The sequence below is a fragment of the Lates calcarifer genome, linkage group LG5, assembly GCF_001640805.2.
Source record: "Lates calcarifer isolate ASB-BC8 linkage group LG5, TLL_Latcal_v3, whole genome shotgun sequence".
NCBI lineage: Eukaryota > Metazoa > Chordata > Actinopteri > Centropomidae > Lates > Lates calcarifer.
This window is the reverse complement of record NC_066837.1, coordinates 18,200,001-18,211,866: the sequence shown is the minus strand read 5'-3', so window position 1 is coordinate 18,211,866 and position 11,866 is coordinate 18,200,001. Positions and strand designations below refer to the sequence as shown.

Genomic DNA, 11,866 nt, shown 5'->3' with positions numbered 1-11,866 from the left:
GGCCACTGGATGCAGTTACAGCGCGGGAGCGCTCACTCTGGTGCGTCAAGACGAAATTGCCTCCTCTCTCAGTCGGCTCTGATGTCGTTGATTAAAGCAGTTTTGCCACATTTATTATAAAACACAAAGACTGCTTTACAAAACCAAATCATTTATTTACACAATTACATTCTGATTTCTAATGGTATCATTTTTATATATGACATAATGTGAAAATAATGTGCAAAATTGATCATGAATTTACAACTCATGATTTTATCCTGCCAGGCCAGCACACACACACACCCTTACATGATTTAATGTCGTGCATCTAGTAACACACCACTCCCAGTTCTGCATGCTGTTGGCCTTCACTCCCCAAGATAATACCTGATCATACTTGATCTCAGAAGAAAATAGGCTCCTGAGCTTTATGAGTAATGTAATAATTATGTGATTGTGAATCATAGATTTAAAGAAAAAGACCTTTATCTTTTTCATGAATAACAGCTTCACCAATAGTTGTCAGATCTTGAACGGCCCTCTAAAATTTAGAGGATAACATATGATGACTGTATGTCATTGGAAAGTTTCCACAGTTATGACATGTACAATGAGGAGATAATTACACATCATTGAAGGTCAAATTTCTTGCTTTACTCACTGCTGCTGCACTGCTGCTGCACTGCTACTCCTCCTTCCTAAAGGAACCTATCAACAACCCAGTTTTAGTGCAAATAGATCAAGTTCATATGCAACGCACCACATTGAGTGTATGAGGGTCTGGGTGACTTTCACACCACTAGGCTGATAACATTTGAGATGTTTACTGGCTTTTGTGCAAGTTTCACTTTGAGTGTCCCCAAGCTCTGCTCCTTGACATGTATAACATCAAGCACAAAACACACACAACTATCGCAACTCTGGTTAGTAGACAGTGGCTTTGAAGACAAAGGTGGCAGTGTGAAGTCTGACAGCTACTTTCTGTAGCTTGGGTCTGTGCATTATCTACATGTCTGTCTGATACTATAAAACACAAAAGTTGCCTATGCTCTGTAGTAATTTATGACATTGCACGTGGTTCTAGCTTCTGCATTCAACATAGTGTGGTCCTAGCAAATTTCTAGAACGTTTCCAAACACTAAACCTGAGGACAATCTCAATAATTTGCACCTTCATAACAGCTTACAATATGTAACAGGTATGGGAATAACAAGATATTATTTGAATGATTCAGCTAAGACAAAGGCAACAGTGAACTGTCAGCTGTCATCGTACCAGTCTTACAGCAATCTGCACGCATCAATAGCTGACAGGTTAGGTAGGTGTGTATTCTTTTATGCATAGTGTGTGTGTGTGTGTGTGTGTGTGTGTGTGTGTGGGTGTTTGTGTTTGAATGTCATGGCAGTAAAAGGTAGTGTGTCTATGAAATAACTGTTGCAATCAACCCTTCAAATCTGCTTCACTAAGTGGTGACTGTGAAGCAGATCTTCTGGACTGCCTGCAGGGCTTTAATGATAATGTCACATGATTAGTGATCCAATTATCAGTGGCCCTGAAATCCTCTCTGTATACAGGTGCATACTTGTTTTTCCCTGCCAGTCTCACCAGTGTCACTTGCAATATTATTCTTATTGCATTACTCCTATCTGCGTATACAGACTGACAGTGGTTGCTTATGAAGAGCGAAACACCGTTAGGAGTTCGGTCATACCCTGCAGTGTGATAAAATTTTGTTCCTGTAAACGCAGCTGACTAGTTGTTCAGTCAACTACAAGAACTGGTACTGGTACAGTACGTGCTGTATCTGGCCTCAAGTCGCTTTTGATTTATAGTCTTTTTCCATAAGTGGCAGTCATTCCTGACTTACAGGACTACATCTGTTTGATTGCAGGAGCAGCTCTGTATGACTCAAAGGTGATTCCTTTTGTCTTCATGTGTCAGGCTGGACTTCTGTTATCACAGAAGCAATAACCATTTCTGCCATCAAAAGCGTGGATGGTCTTAATTCTCAAGTTTCTGTGCAGCGTTACTCCATCATGTCAGTTGATGATTCCAGCAAATGTGTTGATCGGCAGAGGAAGTCCCTTGCTCATGTATTTGCTCAGTCCTGCATTTTGGTCCTCTCCCAACTTGAACTTGGACCTCATGGTCTTCTGGACACAGTATCCAGGATCAAGACATGGGGAGATCTCGATGCTACAACACAAACATGTTCCGAATAGAGCCATTAGTTTGGGTTGCACAGAAAAAGGATCATCTTTTAGATGTGAGCAACCTCATAAGCTACTACTATCCCACTTTAAAACCCACCATGGCTGGGACCCTCATGTCATAGGAAGGATTTCATTCATTAGAACTCTCTTTGATCTGCTGGTGTTTTGATGGCAATAGTGGGTGTGTGATAATTTCTCTAACTAATGAAACCACAAACCTTTACTATGACATTTATACAGTAACACAAAAATAAATTAAGTCACCTACAGTATAGCTGAGGCTATTCTTTCTTACCTCTGCACATCCCTATAGGTCCTTCGACAATCTCTGTCCAGTGTGATGGTGAAAGAGCGACTCTCCAAAGTGCGAATCTTAATGTTGCTGGTCCGAATCTTTGACCCCTGAGAATTAAGATAGAAGATAAAAGGGTAAAAGGAAGTATTGTTAGTTGAACCATTTACATTTTATCCTTTGTTTTTATATCATTAGTGTTTGTAAGGATAAATCACTAAATATATTTGAGCATTCAACAATTTGAGATGTACCGCCTGGACTCACCACAATGCTGTTTTTAGTTTTGGTTGGATATTCATTCAATGTCAGTGTCAAACAGTTCAGATCTATGAGAGAAAAGCAGAGAAAAAATGAGCATGAGAGTAAAACACAATCATAGAATACTAAAAAGAAAACGTGTATCTCAGGACTTGACTGTGAGTATGAAATACTGTGTGTACTAGAGATAATACTGGACCTTCTGCTTCACTGGAGGGAATAGCATTGATCTGAGCCCCTGACATCCTGACTGAGATTCCTTTGTCAATGTCTCGGCCACTTAATGTCACCTGGACACAATACGCACATAAAATGCATACACACACACACATAAAGAAAAAGCATGACCATGTGAAAGGTTATGCATTCACCCACACACAAACAACACAATCTCTAAATGGAAACTTCTGAGTCTAAGTCTTCCAGTAATTGATAAGGCATTGGGCTATACTGATAACCCTATGACGGTAATCTAATAAGGAAATAACGAATCTAAAAAAAAACAACATACCTTTTTGTAATTCATTGAGACAACAGCTCCACATACTTCTGCTGAGCTCCTCCTGGGTTTATCTGTTTGAGAGATAGGCATGTTGTTCAGCTTTGTTTTGTACTGACACAGGCGGGCAAGTGTGCGTACACATACGTGCAAAGCTGTGCACACACACAAAAAACACACACACACACAAAAAAAATCTAAGGAAACTGTGGAAAGTAATGTACATGTAAACCCGATTCACCTCTTATTGACGCTGAGATCTGTCTGAACTCAGGAAACTCCATCTCGAGATGAGTGAGGAACACATCCTCCACAGGCTCCTTTGTCATGCTGTTGAATGTGATCTACAGTAAATCAAGCAACATGTAAAAACCAAGAGATATTTGAAAAATGTAGATAGTAGATGTAGATGACTTTGCTTTCATAGCTAACAATCAAAAATCTATACATAAAATATATCATATTACCTTAACAAAGTAGATGCCAAAGTAGACAGGCTCCCGGCCAGTGCGGACGTAGTAGGAAATGACATCAGAGATGATGGGGTCTTTTGGCCTCCCTGGGTTCACCTGTTGCTGTGGACAACAGAAGTCATGTAAAATTATCCTGCCTGCTTGAGGGTTTAACCACAGAGTCATTTTGATCATACTTGGGTCATATCAAGAGAGCCTAATGAGTCACTAAAAGGTCAACAGCTTGTCCAGTAATACAACAGCGCTTGGTAATGTGCCTACATTTTATAAACTGCCATGGATTACTCTTTTTTTTAAACAAAGGCCACTGTTTTAGTATTAAATTACTTTCAGTTTAAGGCTGAGCATTTCAATTCAAACTTTACCTCATCCTTTATGTGCTATATGAATAATTCCCCACAAAACAGCATAACATTGAGCTTTGCATTAATCCAGTTAAACACTGAGAGAAAATGGAGGAAGGAAAGGACTTGGCCAGAGTGCTCAGCATTTTCTAGAACAGACCTTTCCAAGAATTCTTATAAAGAGAAGTCACTTCAAGCAAAAAATGTAACACTATAATCACTGCCTTGAGAGAAAGAAAAGCTTCACCATCTTAAATCATTTATACATTGTTACATTCAACTTCATTTACAGTTTTTGTTCCTTTGCAAACAGTCTTCTTTCCAGTTTCACAGCTATTTTATTTCCTGCCTATGCTTACAGTCAGCGCAATGTCAAAATGTCTTTGAGTTCAGCTCACTGAAGCTGTGGTTTCAGTGAAATCAACATATTTATTTTCTTCGCAGTGTAAGATGTTATGCAACTTCCTGTGTTTCAGTTTACAAAGAGAACAGTTGCCACGTTGACTGATGCGGGATGCGGTAACGTGATGACATTTTCGAAGCGTGACTGTAAGACAAACTGCAGCACATTGCATCCTCTGAGACAAAGCTCATGTAATAAAACTGAAGAGAATCAAGCATTCATGGTCTATAGGAAATCTTCTGTGTTAATTATTCTCCTCTCTCAGTCACTCAAATGTAGACGAAAACTTTATATAACATATGTTTGCTATGAAAAAAAAAAGATATTCCCCATTATATTTGTTTTGTATCATACCATCTTAGCCAGGTTGGGGATCATGGAGCCTAAACTCTTAATGTTACAGTTGTACCACGGGTCCACTGTGCTCAAGTAGGAACCAAGAGAGCAGGCATTCCCCTTGAGTTGACTGATGGGATGGTTTTCCTACAAAAAAGGAACATGAAACTGTAACCACAAAGATTAGTTGGAAGGTTCTTCACTTTAATTTACTTCATCAATTCTATATCTGCATTTGAGGGAGAATAGCAACAATGATGTAAAGAGATGACTACTGCATTTATTACGGCTACCATAACTTTAACCAACATTGATGACTAAAAACAGATGAAAACAATGAGTTTTGTAACCTGACGTACAATGAAATTCAAAGACTGAACAGCCAAGCTCCTGATGTTTTTAGAGTCTAATGTGTCATTTCTCTCATACATCATAATGTAATGTAATACCATCCCATTTTTATTACCCTTTAAGTTTGTTTAATTATTTCTATTTTATTAATAACATAAAGAGACTGTTCTCTAATGGAGTTGAATTACAGCCAAATTCAATGTTTTGGAATCTCATTACTTCTTCACTGAAAGTTTCTATGCCGCATCACTACTAATAAACATTGTAATGGGTATTTTCACATACCGATCCTCTATCACAACAGAGGCCATTTGTCTTGTTATCTCTCAAGGTGTGTTGACTTTCACACAATAACAGGTCAGTGGTTGGCAAGAGGAAGTTGCCTTACCTTGACAGAGGAGACATGAATTGGAGCCTTGCAAACAGGGATGTAGTAAAACTGAAGGTTGACTTTCATTGTAAGAAAAAGCCTCCGTGCTTCCCTTTTCCTGCAAAGGCAAACCAGAGATTCGTGAGAAGCACAAAGTGTGTACATGCTTGAAAGAGCAATTTCACTATCCCAGCAAAAAGGTTTTGGATTTCAACATGACATTTGCAATCAAAGCAGTACTGCTCAGCTTCCTTATCCATACAAAGAAATTAGATAGTTCTCCAGTTGATATGAACCTGTCCCATTTGGCTGTTACTGTGAAAAAAAGAATTTACACCATAAAGTTACATTCTTAAACTCGAGGCACTTGAGCTACCTAATGTCATATTGTATTCAGCTGTGTTTGACAAAACAAGCAAATATTTTTGTCCATTGTCTCTGCGCTTTTCTGGCATCAAACAGGGCCAATATTCATATAAACTCTGAGTGTTACAGCAGTTTCAATATTGGTTTGTCATTATTATGCAAACACAGGGCTCCAAAATAACTTTGTGTATACAGTGGGAATAAAGTTTCCATCATTGTATTGCTCATTGTTCACTGATCAGTGTTGAGCTACTGTGTTCATGACAAAGACAGCTGTATATGGTAACAGGCAAATCTCATGTCATATTTTGTGGCAACTGCTCACAAATAGTTGAATTTGTTAGGCTTGAAACCGTGTCTGTAAAACTTCTACAGTACAGTCTAATAAAGGGAGATAAATCATAGGGTTGAGTCATAGCCTGCAGAGGCAAACAACTAATGGAGGCAATATACTTTTACAGTTCAGTCACAAACATATCAAGTCTGAAAGCTATTGCCCACCAACACCATCCCCTTCAGCTACTGTCAAAGAAGCTTATCAATCTTGTGTTTACATCTTGTGAAAATGACAAATCCCTCACCTGAAGAAATAGTAGGCCTTTGCGAGGCGGCCCAGTATCCTGTCATCCCCCATGACGACGATCCTGGCAGTAAAGTGTCTCTGCTGCTTGGTGAAGGGGTTCTGCATCGCGCTGCTTCCTGCCCGCCTCTGGAGGGTCGCCCCTCTTCTCCCTGCCCTCGCTCCACCTCCTCCGATGCTCGTATGGTCCTCTAGGGTGTCCTGCATCAGCACCATACTGTCCTTCACAGATGGTTTCATCTTGATTCCTCCACGTCGTGACAGCTTTCCTGAATCTTGTTCACTAAGAGAAGAAGAGGGTTTACTGTTATGCTCCACATCCGGATCATTTTAAGATCATGCATAGTTATGGAAACCAAAACAAATTATGCAGGAGATCCCATGATGATCATCACTGGCATTTTCAAGTTCAGCGAATGACTTCAACCTTTGTGTAAGAGATTCCTTCCACAAAAATCAAGTGACCTACAGTAAATATTCTTGGTGAGGATTACCTACTTGAGTTCAAGTGAATTTATATCTTCAGGATGATTTATATGGAAAGGAGTGAATCTAAAAATTGGAAAATTTAAGGTGTTTTACTACAGACTGCAAATTAAGTAAACTGCACAAAACTAGCAGTGGGCCTTCAATAAGAGCAAAACAACTAATATTAAGTAATACCTTTTGCACTGTTCCCATGATGTACTCAAGCTGGCAGGGTCCAGAGATGATAACGGGGAGGGATCAGCACTGGGGGGCAGATCTCTTTCAATACCACTGTCGTTGGACATGACGGAGAAGCGAGTCATGTCAGATGGCATCAGGTCGCTGGGTGACTCACCAAGCTCAAAGTCCTCCTGTTCCTGGCTGAGGGGGAACTGATCCGACATGGAGCTGGACCGAAACCATTTGGCCAGCTCTCGCCCTGTGCACATTTTTGACATTCGTCACTTACATGTGATTCAGAGGTCCACACTCACATGGAGCAAGACAGCACAAAAGCCCCACCACAGAACAATGCTCAGTCCTTTTACCAGTGTCAGCTGCTCTTTCTGTGTTTATTTACTGACAGTTATCATATCTCAGTTGGACACATGCATGAGTCCCATGTAGACTTACGACTCATTATAAACAAACTACAGACATGAGTTCTCTGCTATGTGTAAATGTTTGGTTACAGTGCTGCAGGGTAAACTTGCCCACTCTGTCTCTAGGGAAAAACATTACAAGGAAGGAAGCTCCTGATGTCCCATTACAAGACTTCCTCCCTACTTCTATCTGAGGAATCTATTCACAATCCTGCTGGGATGGAGTGCACACATTTGTTCAGCATCTCATGTGATCCCACAGCATTTAATACTTGTTAATGCAGCACTGCATAGAGTATAATAATACACCTTTACTGTACACCCTACTCTGACAGTATAAAAAACATACTGTACTGTTCGGTTTAAATCAGTTTGTTACATTCAGTGAGCCCAGCTCTGATAAACTGAGTTCAGCTTAGAGGAACCTCGGATATGTTCCTCTGTAAAAGTTATACTTTCCTTTTTAATGTTCACACTTTCATTCTACGTCATACTTACAACAAGGTACGACATACTTACATGCGTACAAACACATTTCAGAATGACTATTGAGCTTTACCTACTTAATTCCATGCTATTCATCTCATGAGGCTATTGATTCATAAAAGATTTCTACCTGTATGACAGAGCGAAATGGCAGTTTTCAGGAAAAAAACAAACTTCGTCTGTAATTACAAAACTTGGCATCTATTAGTGATGTTTTTGATCACTACAGAAAATATTTTTGCCACCAAATGACAAAATGGGTCTAAAAAGACAGAAATTATCCCCAATAAAAGTGTTGATTTGTACTAACAACTCCTCTAGACCCCCCCCCCCATCATTCAGAGCTACTCACAGATATCCAGATCCTCTGTCCACAGGTGGAAGCTCATCTCTGGGTTAGGAAGAGGGCAGTCACACAGTGGTCCACTGGACAATGGCTCTGTGATACGCACACACACAAACACACACACACAGAGGAAGAGAGAGAGGAAGAGACCAAAACTGTCACAATGACACCCATAACAAAGCACCCACCTATCCCCACAACTTCCCTCGGTCTACCAGCTGGGATGAGGGGAGAGCAGGTTCATCAGATGGTTTGCTGACATGATAATAGCAGGGAAGAGAGTGGATGTCACGGAAATAGATATCCGGGAAAATTGTAAAAATACAGACAAGTGACTTGGCCGATTTGGCCACAGAGGAAATTGGTGGACAGAAGCAAGGTTGCATGTACGACCTCAGAAACAGCCAGTGTGTCAAGCTCTTGTGGACACAGAAAACGTGTGCTTGGACAGTACTGAACTGGGTTACAGTGGAGCAGCAGCTCAGGTAGACTGAGTATGAGCTCAAGAAACTGAAAAGATAGAGCAGTCACTAATTTTGACACCCTTCATTAACTAACAACCTCCATTCTTATAACCGATGCATGGGCAAGCAAGAAGCACTCACAAATGTCTCTTTACAGTAACAGCCTCATCTCATCTCTTGCTGCTTCTCTTTTTCTACTTGACTCCATTCTGTTACATGAGCAGATGTGCCTGTGGTTTTTGTGGTCCCCCCCTTCATTGATGTTTAGCTAAACCAGTAAGTTGATGTATGCCTCAGACAGAGTAACTCTGCCCCAGAGAAACTTTGCTGTGCATTTTATTTTTCAGAGAGCTCTTACCGACTGTGTCAGAGACGATTTCACTGTACAGCTGCTGAAGACGGCCTCTGAGCGCTCCTCCTTCCCCCCTGCCGCCCTCCTCCACGCTCTGCTCTAGAGTCGCCATCACTTCCTGAAAGTACGACTCAATGTCTTGACCCATTTCCTGTCCAAACAAACACATACACACACACACACATACACACAGGAAGATAAATACATACAGACTATGTATTAATAGCAAAGAGGAGAAGGGCCATTTGAGTGTGCATACATCTGCCTTTGCGTGTGTCCTGCTGAGGTGTTAGTTTAGGACGAGTGCCAGAAGACACATCCACCTATAGCTTAACAGACAACAGACGCTCGTTCAGGATGTTTCACATGACATGTACACGTGGGGCAGGAACTCTTAAACCATTTTTAATCCAGGTGCAAAAACTGAAAAACGCTACTCTCAAGCTCATGACTCATTCTGGTAAGTATGTGCAATCTGTCAAAAACTGCATGATTCCTCTGTACTCTGTATGGTCATTTCACTCCCACCCTAAACGGCAACAGTCAGCATCTGCAATTATGCATTCACAAGGGAAAAATATGAAAAGTTCCTAAAATTTTAAAAAGATACTGTGAAATTGAATGAAAAAAATGGATACAGAAATCAGTGAGAATTCTGCAAGACTTTAAAAGACAAGGGGGAAGAGAAGCAACGTGAAGTGATTCTGTCTTTCTTTCAAGCAAGCAAATAGCAGTGAATCATGTGATAAAAAGTAATTATTTCACAGACCACAAAAAACAAAATATCCTCATAAGTTCTTATGTTTCTGATAAGGCTGACACATCCTTTACACAAAACTGGTCACCTACAGTATTTGCCTTGAGACTTCCTCAGTGTAGAGCGATGAGTTAAACATACTACAGTATATTTGTCAGGAAACTTAATTTCAACATCCACAGGCAATTTGTTGTCTGGTCCATCATATGGATCCATTCTGATGGAATTTATTTTTAAGATATTTGGCTGTTATTTACCTCCACTATCACAATTCTAGTTCACAAACCTGCAGTCAGCTTAATAAAACAAGACTCAGAAAGCAAACAGATAAAACATAATAGCAGTGACAATAACAGCTAAAGAGGGCCATGCACTGCAGTGACCATAAAAGATAACTAGAGAAATGAGAAGAGAGGGCAATAACACAACCAAAATGTTATTATACAGTTTCACTGACCTTCAGGGCCTGAGCCAGTTTCAGCCCATGGCATTGCTTTGATCCTAAAGCAGCCTGAATGGAGTGTTGGACCACACTGCGCATGAGATTCAGAGGGTGTAGAAATCCACCTGAAGATGAAGCTGACGCCTCTATATCACCCAACAGGACTTGCCCAAGGGGACCGTAGAAGACATCTGGGTCAGCCAAAACAAAAACCCTAAGGGGATTTACATGACAGACTTCAGTGTTCGACAGGGAAGGCAGTCTGACTACACACAGCAGTATGAGGAAATAAAATACGCCTTTGTAAATATTTATTTCCTTGAGGTTTGTGTTGTACTCATAGACACGGTATGAAATACATTATTTATTTATGACTCACCTCTCCTGAAAGGGATAGTGCTCATTTTTTAGTCTCTGCTCTGCTGTGACCATCCTTTGGTACATCAGACCTGTGGATCAAACTGGCATTTAATAATAATATGTGGCTGCAAATCATCATATAGATTAATTAGTGGATGCTTGATGAAGGGACAGTTCTATTAACATAAAAACGACCATGGTATCAGTTTTCATGTTGGTGCAGGACACTGCAGGGTGGATTGATACATTTTTCTATGCTTCTCTGACATCTGCTATCTATCAGGTTTGTTAGATTTGGCTGCATTTTATTTACTCTTTCAGTGTTTTCAGTTTGGTTGAATGTAGTTCTTTTTTTTGAGTTAGGTTAAGATAAATGAAAAAAAAATAAACTCTGTGGTCTGTCCCTTTTTGCTCTTTCTTGGAATTGGGTTAAGACACAAAGGAAAAAGTCCCCCTGCCAACAGTATGAGTAATAGATAATGAATGTTTTGGTTGACCTGTCTTCCATGGAAAATGACAACACAAAACCACAACATCATGACAAAAGGCTTATAAAATAAAATAACACTGTCATCACTGATATCAGGCTTGTTAAATACCATCCAAATTCTGTGGTCAGCTAGTGATCCAAGCAACACTAGGTTTTGATTTCCTTTGTTTTTAGTGAAAGGACAGCAGTAGAAATGGGCCGATATCAATGCTACTCAGTTCATAAAATTAACAATATAGCAATGAATGCAAATTTAATAGAGTAAAGATAAATGTAAAAATAATACTTTAAAGATGACACTGATTGAGCAGGTTTAGTCTGTAGATGAATAATACCTGGAACAGAGCGTTCTGTTTTTATCTGTCTTGTGTAGCTGAGTCCTACGGTGCAATAGGGATGAGGGTAGGTCATGAGTCTCTTACAAAAATCATAAACCCGCTTGTACAGCTCATCTGGAATGTAGGCCGTCTGGAAGATCAACAAATACACACAGGTTACCAAGTCAATTATTTATATATACCACTAATACTGCTAAGAAAAGCAAATATAACCAATTATTTTCTTTTTGCAGTGTAGCTGTCAATCAGGCTAACCACATACATTCAGTCATATATTTCACCTATCATGTG

At 40.0% G+C, this 11,866-nt stretch overlaps 1 protein-coding gene across 3 annotated transcripts in view; it reads right to left on the bottom strand.

Annotated features, from left to right (window-relative positions):
- Window positions 1-134: 134 nt before the first annotated feature.
- The window catches only part of LOC108875934 (phosphoinositide 3-kinase regulatory subunit 6), a 23,056-nt gene continuing 11,324 nt past the window's right edge, over window positions 135-11,866 (bottom strand). For 2 of the 3 annotated variants that reach the window (XM_051070695.1, XM_051070696.1), the window contains exons 6-22: window positions 11,573-11,705; window positions 10,767-10,836; window positions 10,403-10,601; window positions 9,195-9,339; window positions 8,379-8,465; window positions 7,134-7,377; window positions 6,969-7,022; window positions 6,472-6,753; window positions 5,543-5,642; window positions 4,822-4,950; window positions 3,715-3,822; window positions 3,489-3,591; window positions 3,260-3,321; window positions 2,948-3,038; window positions 2,755-2,816; window positions 2,491-2,597; window positions 135-2,178 (exon numbers count right to left, since the gene is read on the bottom strand). In XM_051070695.1, the coding sequence (XP_050926652.1) occupies window positions 2,022-2,178; window positions 2,491-2,597; window positions 2,755-2,816; window positions 2,948-3,038; window positions 3,260-3,321; window positions 3,489-3,591; window positions 3,715-3,822; window positions 4,822-4,950; window positions 5,543-5,642; window positions 6,472-6,753; window positions 6,969-7,022; window positions 7,134-7,377; window positions 8,379-8,465; window positions 9,195-9,339; window positions 10,403-10,601; window positions 10,767-10,836; window positions 11,573-11,705 (2,133 nt within the window). In that variant the 3' untranslated portion in view covers window positions 135-2,021. The remainder of the gene's footprint in view (window positions 2,179-2,490; window positions 2,598-2,754; window positions 2,817-2,947; window positions 3,039-3,259; window positions 3,322-3,488; window positions 3,592-3,714; window positions 3,823-4,821; window positions 4,951-5,542; window positions 5,643-6,471; window positions 6,754-6,968; window positions 7,023-7,133; window positions 7,378-8,378; window positions 8,466-9,194; window positions 9,340-10,402; window positions 10,602-10,766; window positions 10,837-11,572; window positions 11,706-11,866) is intronic. The other variant, XM_018665150.2, reaches the window with a different exon arrangement.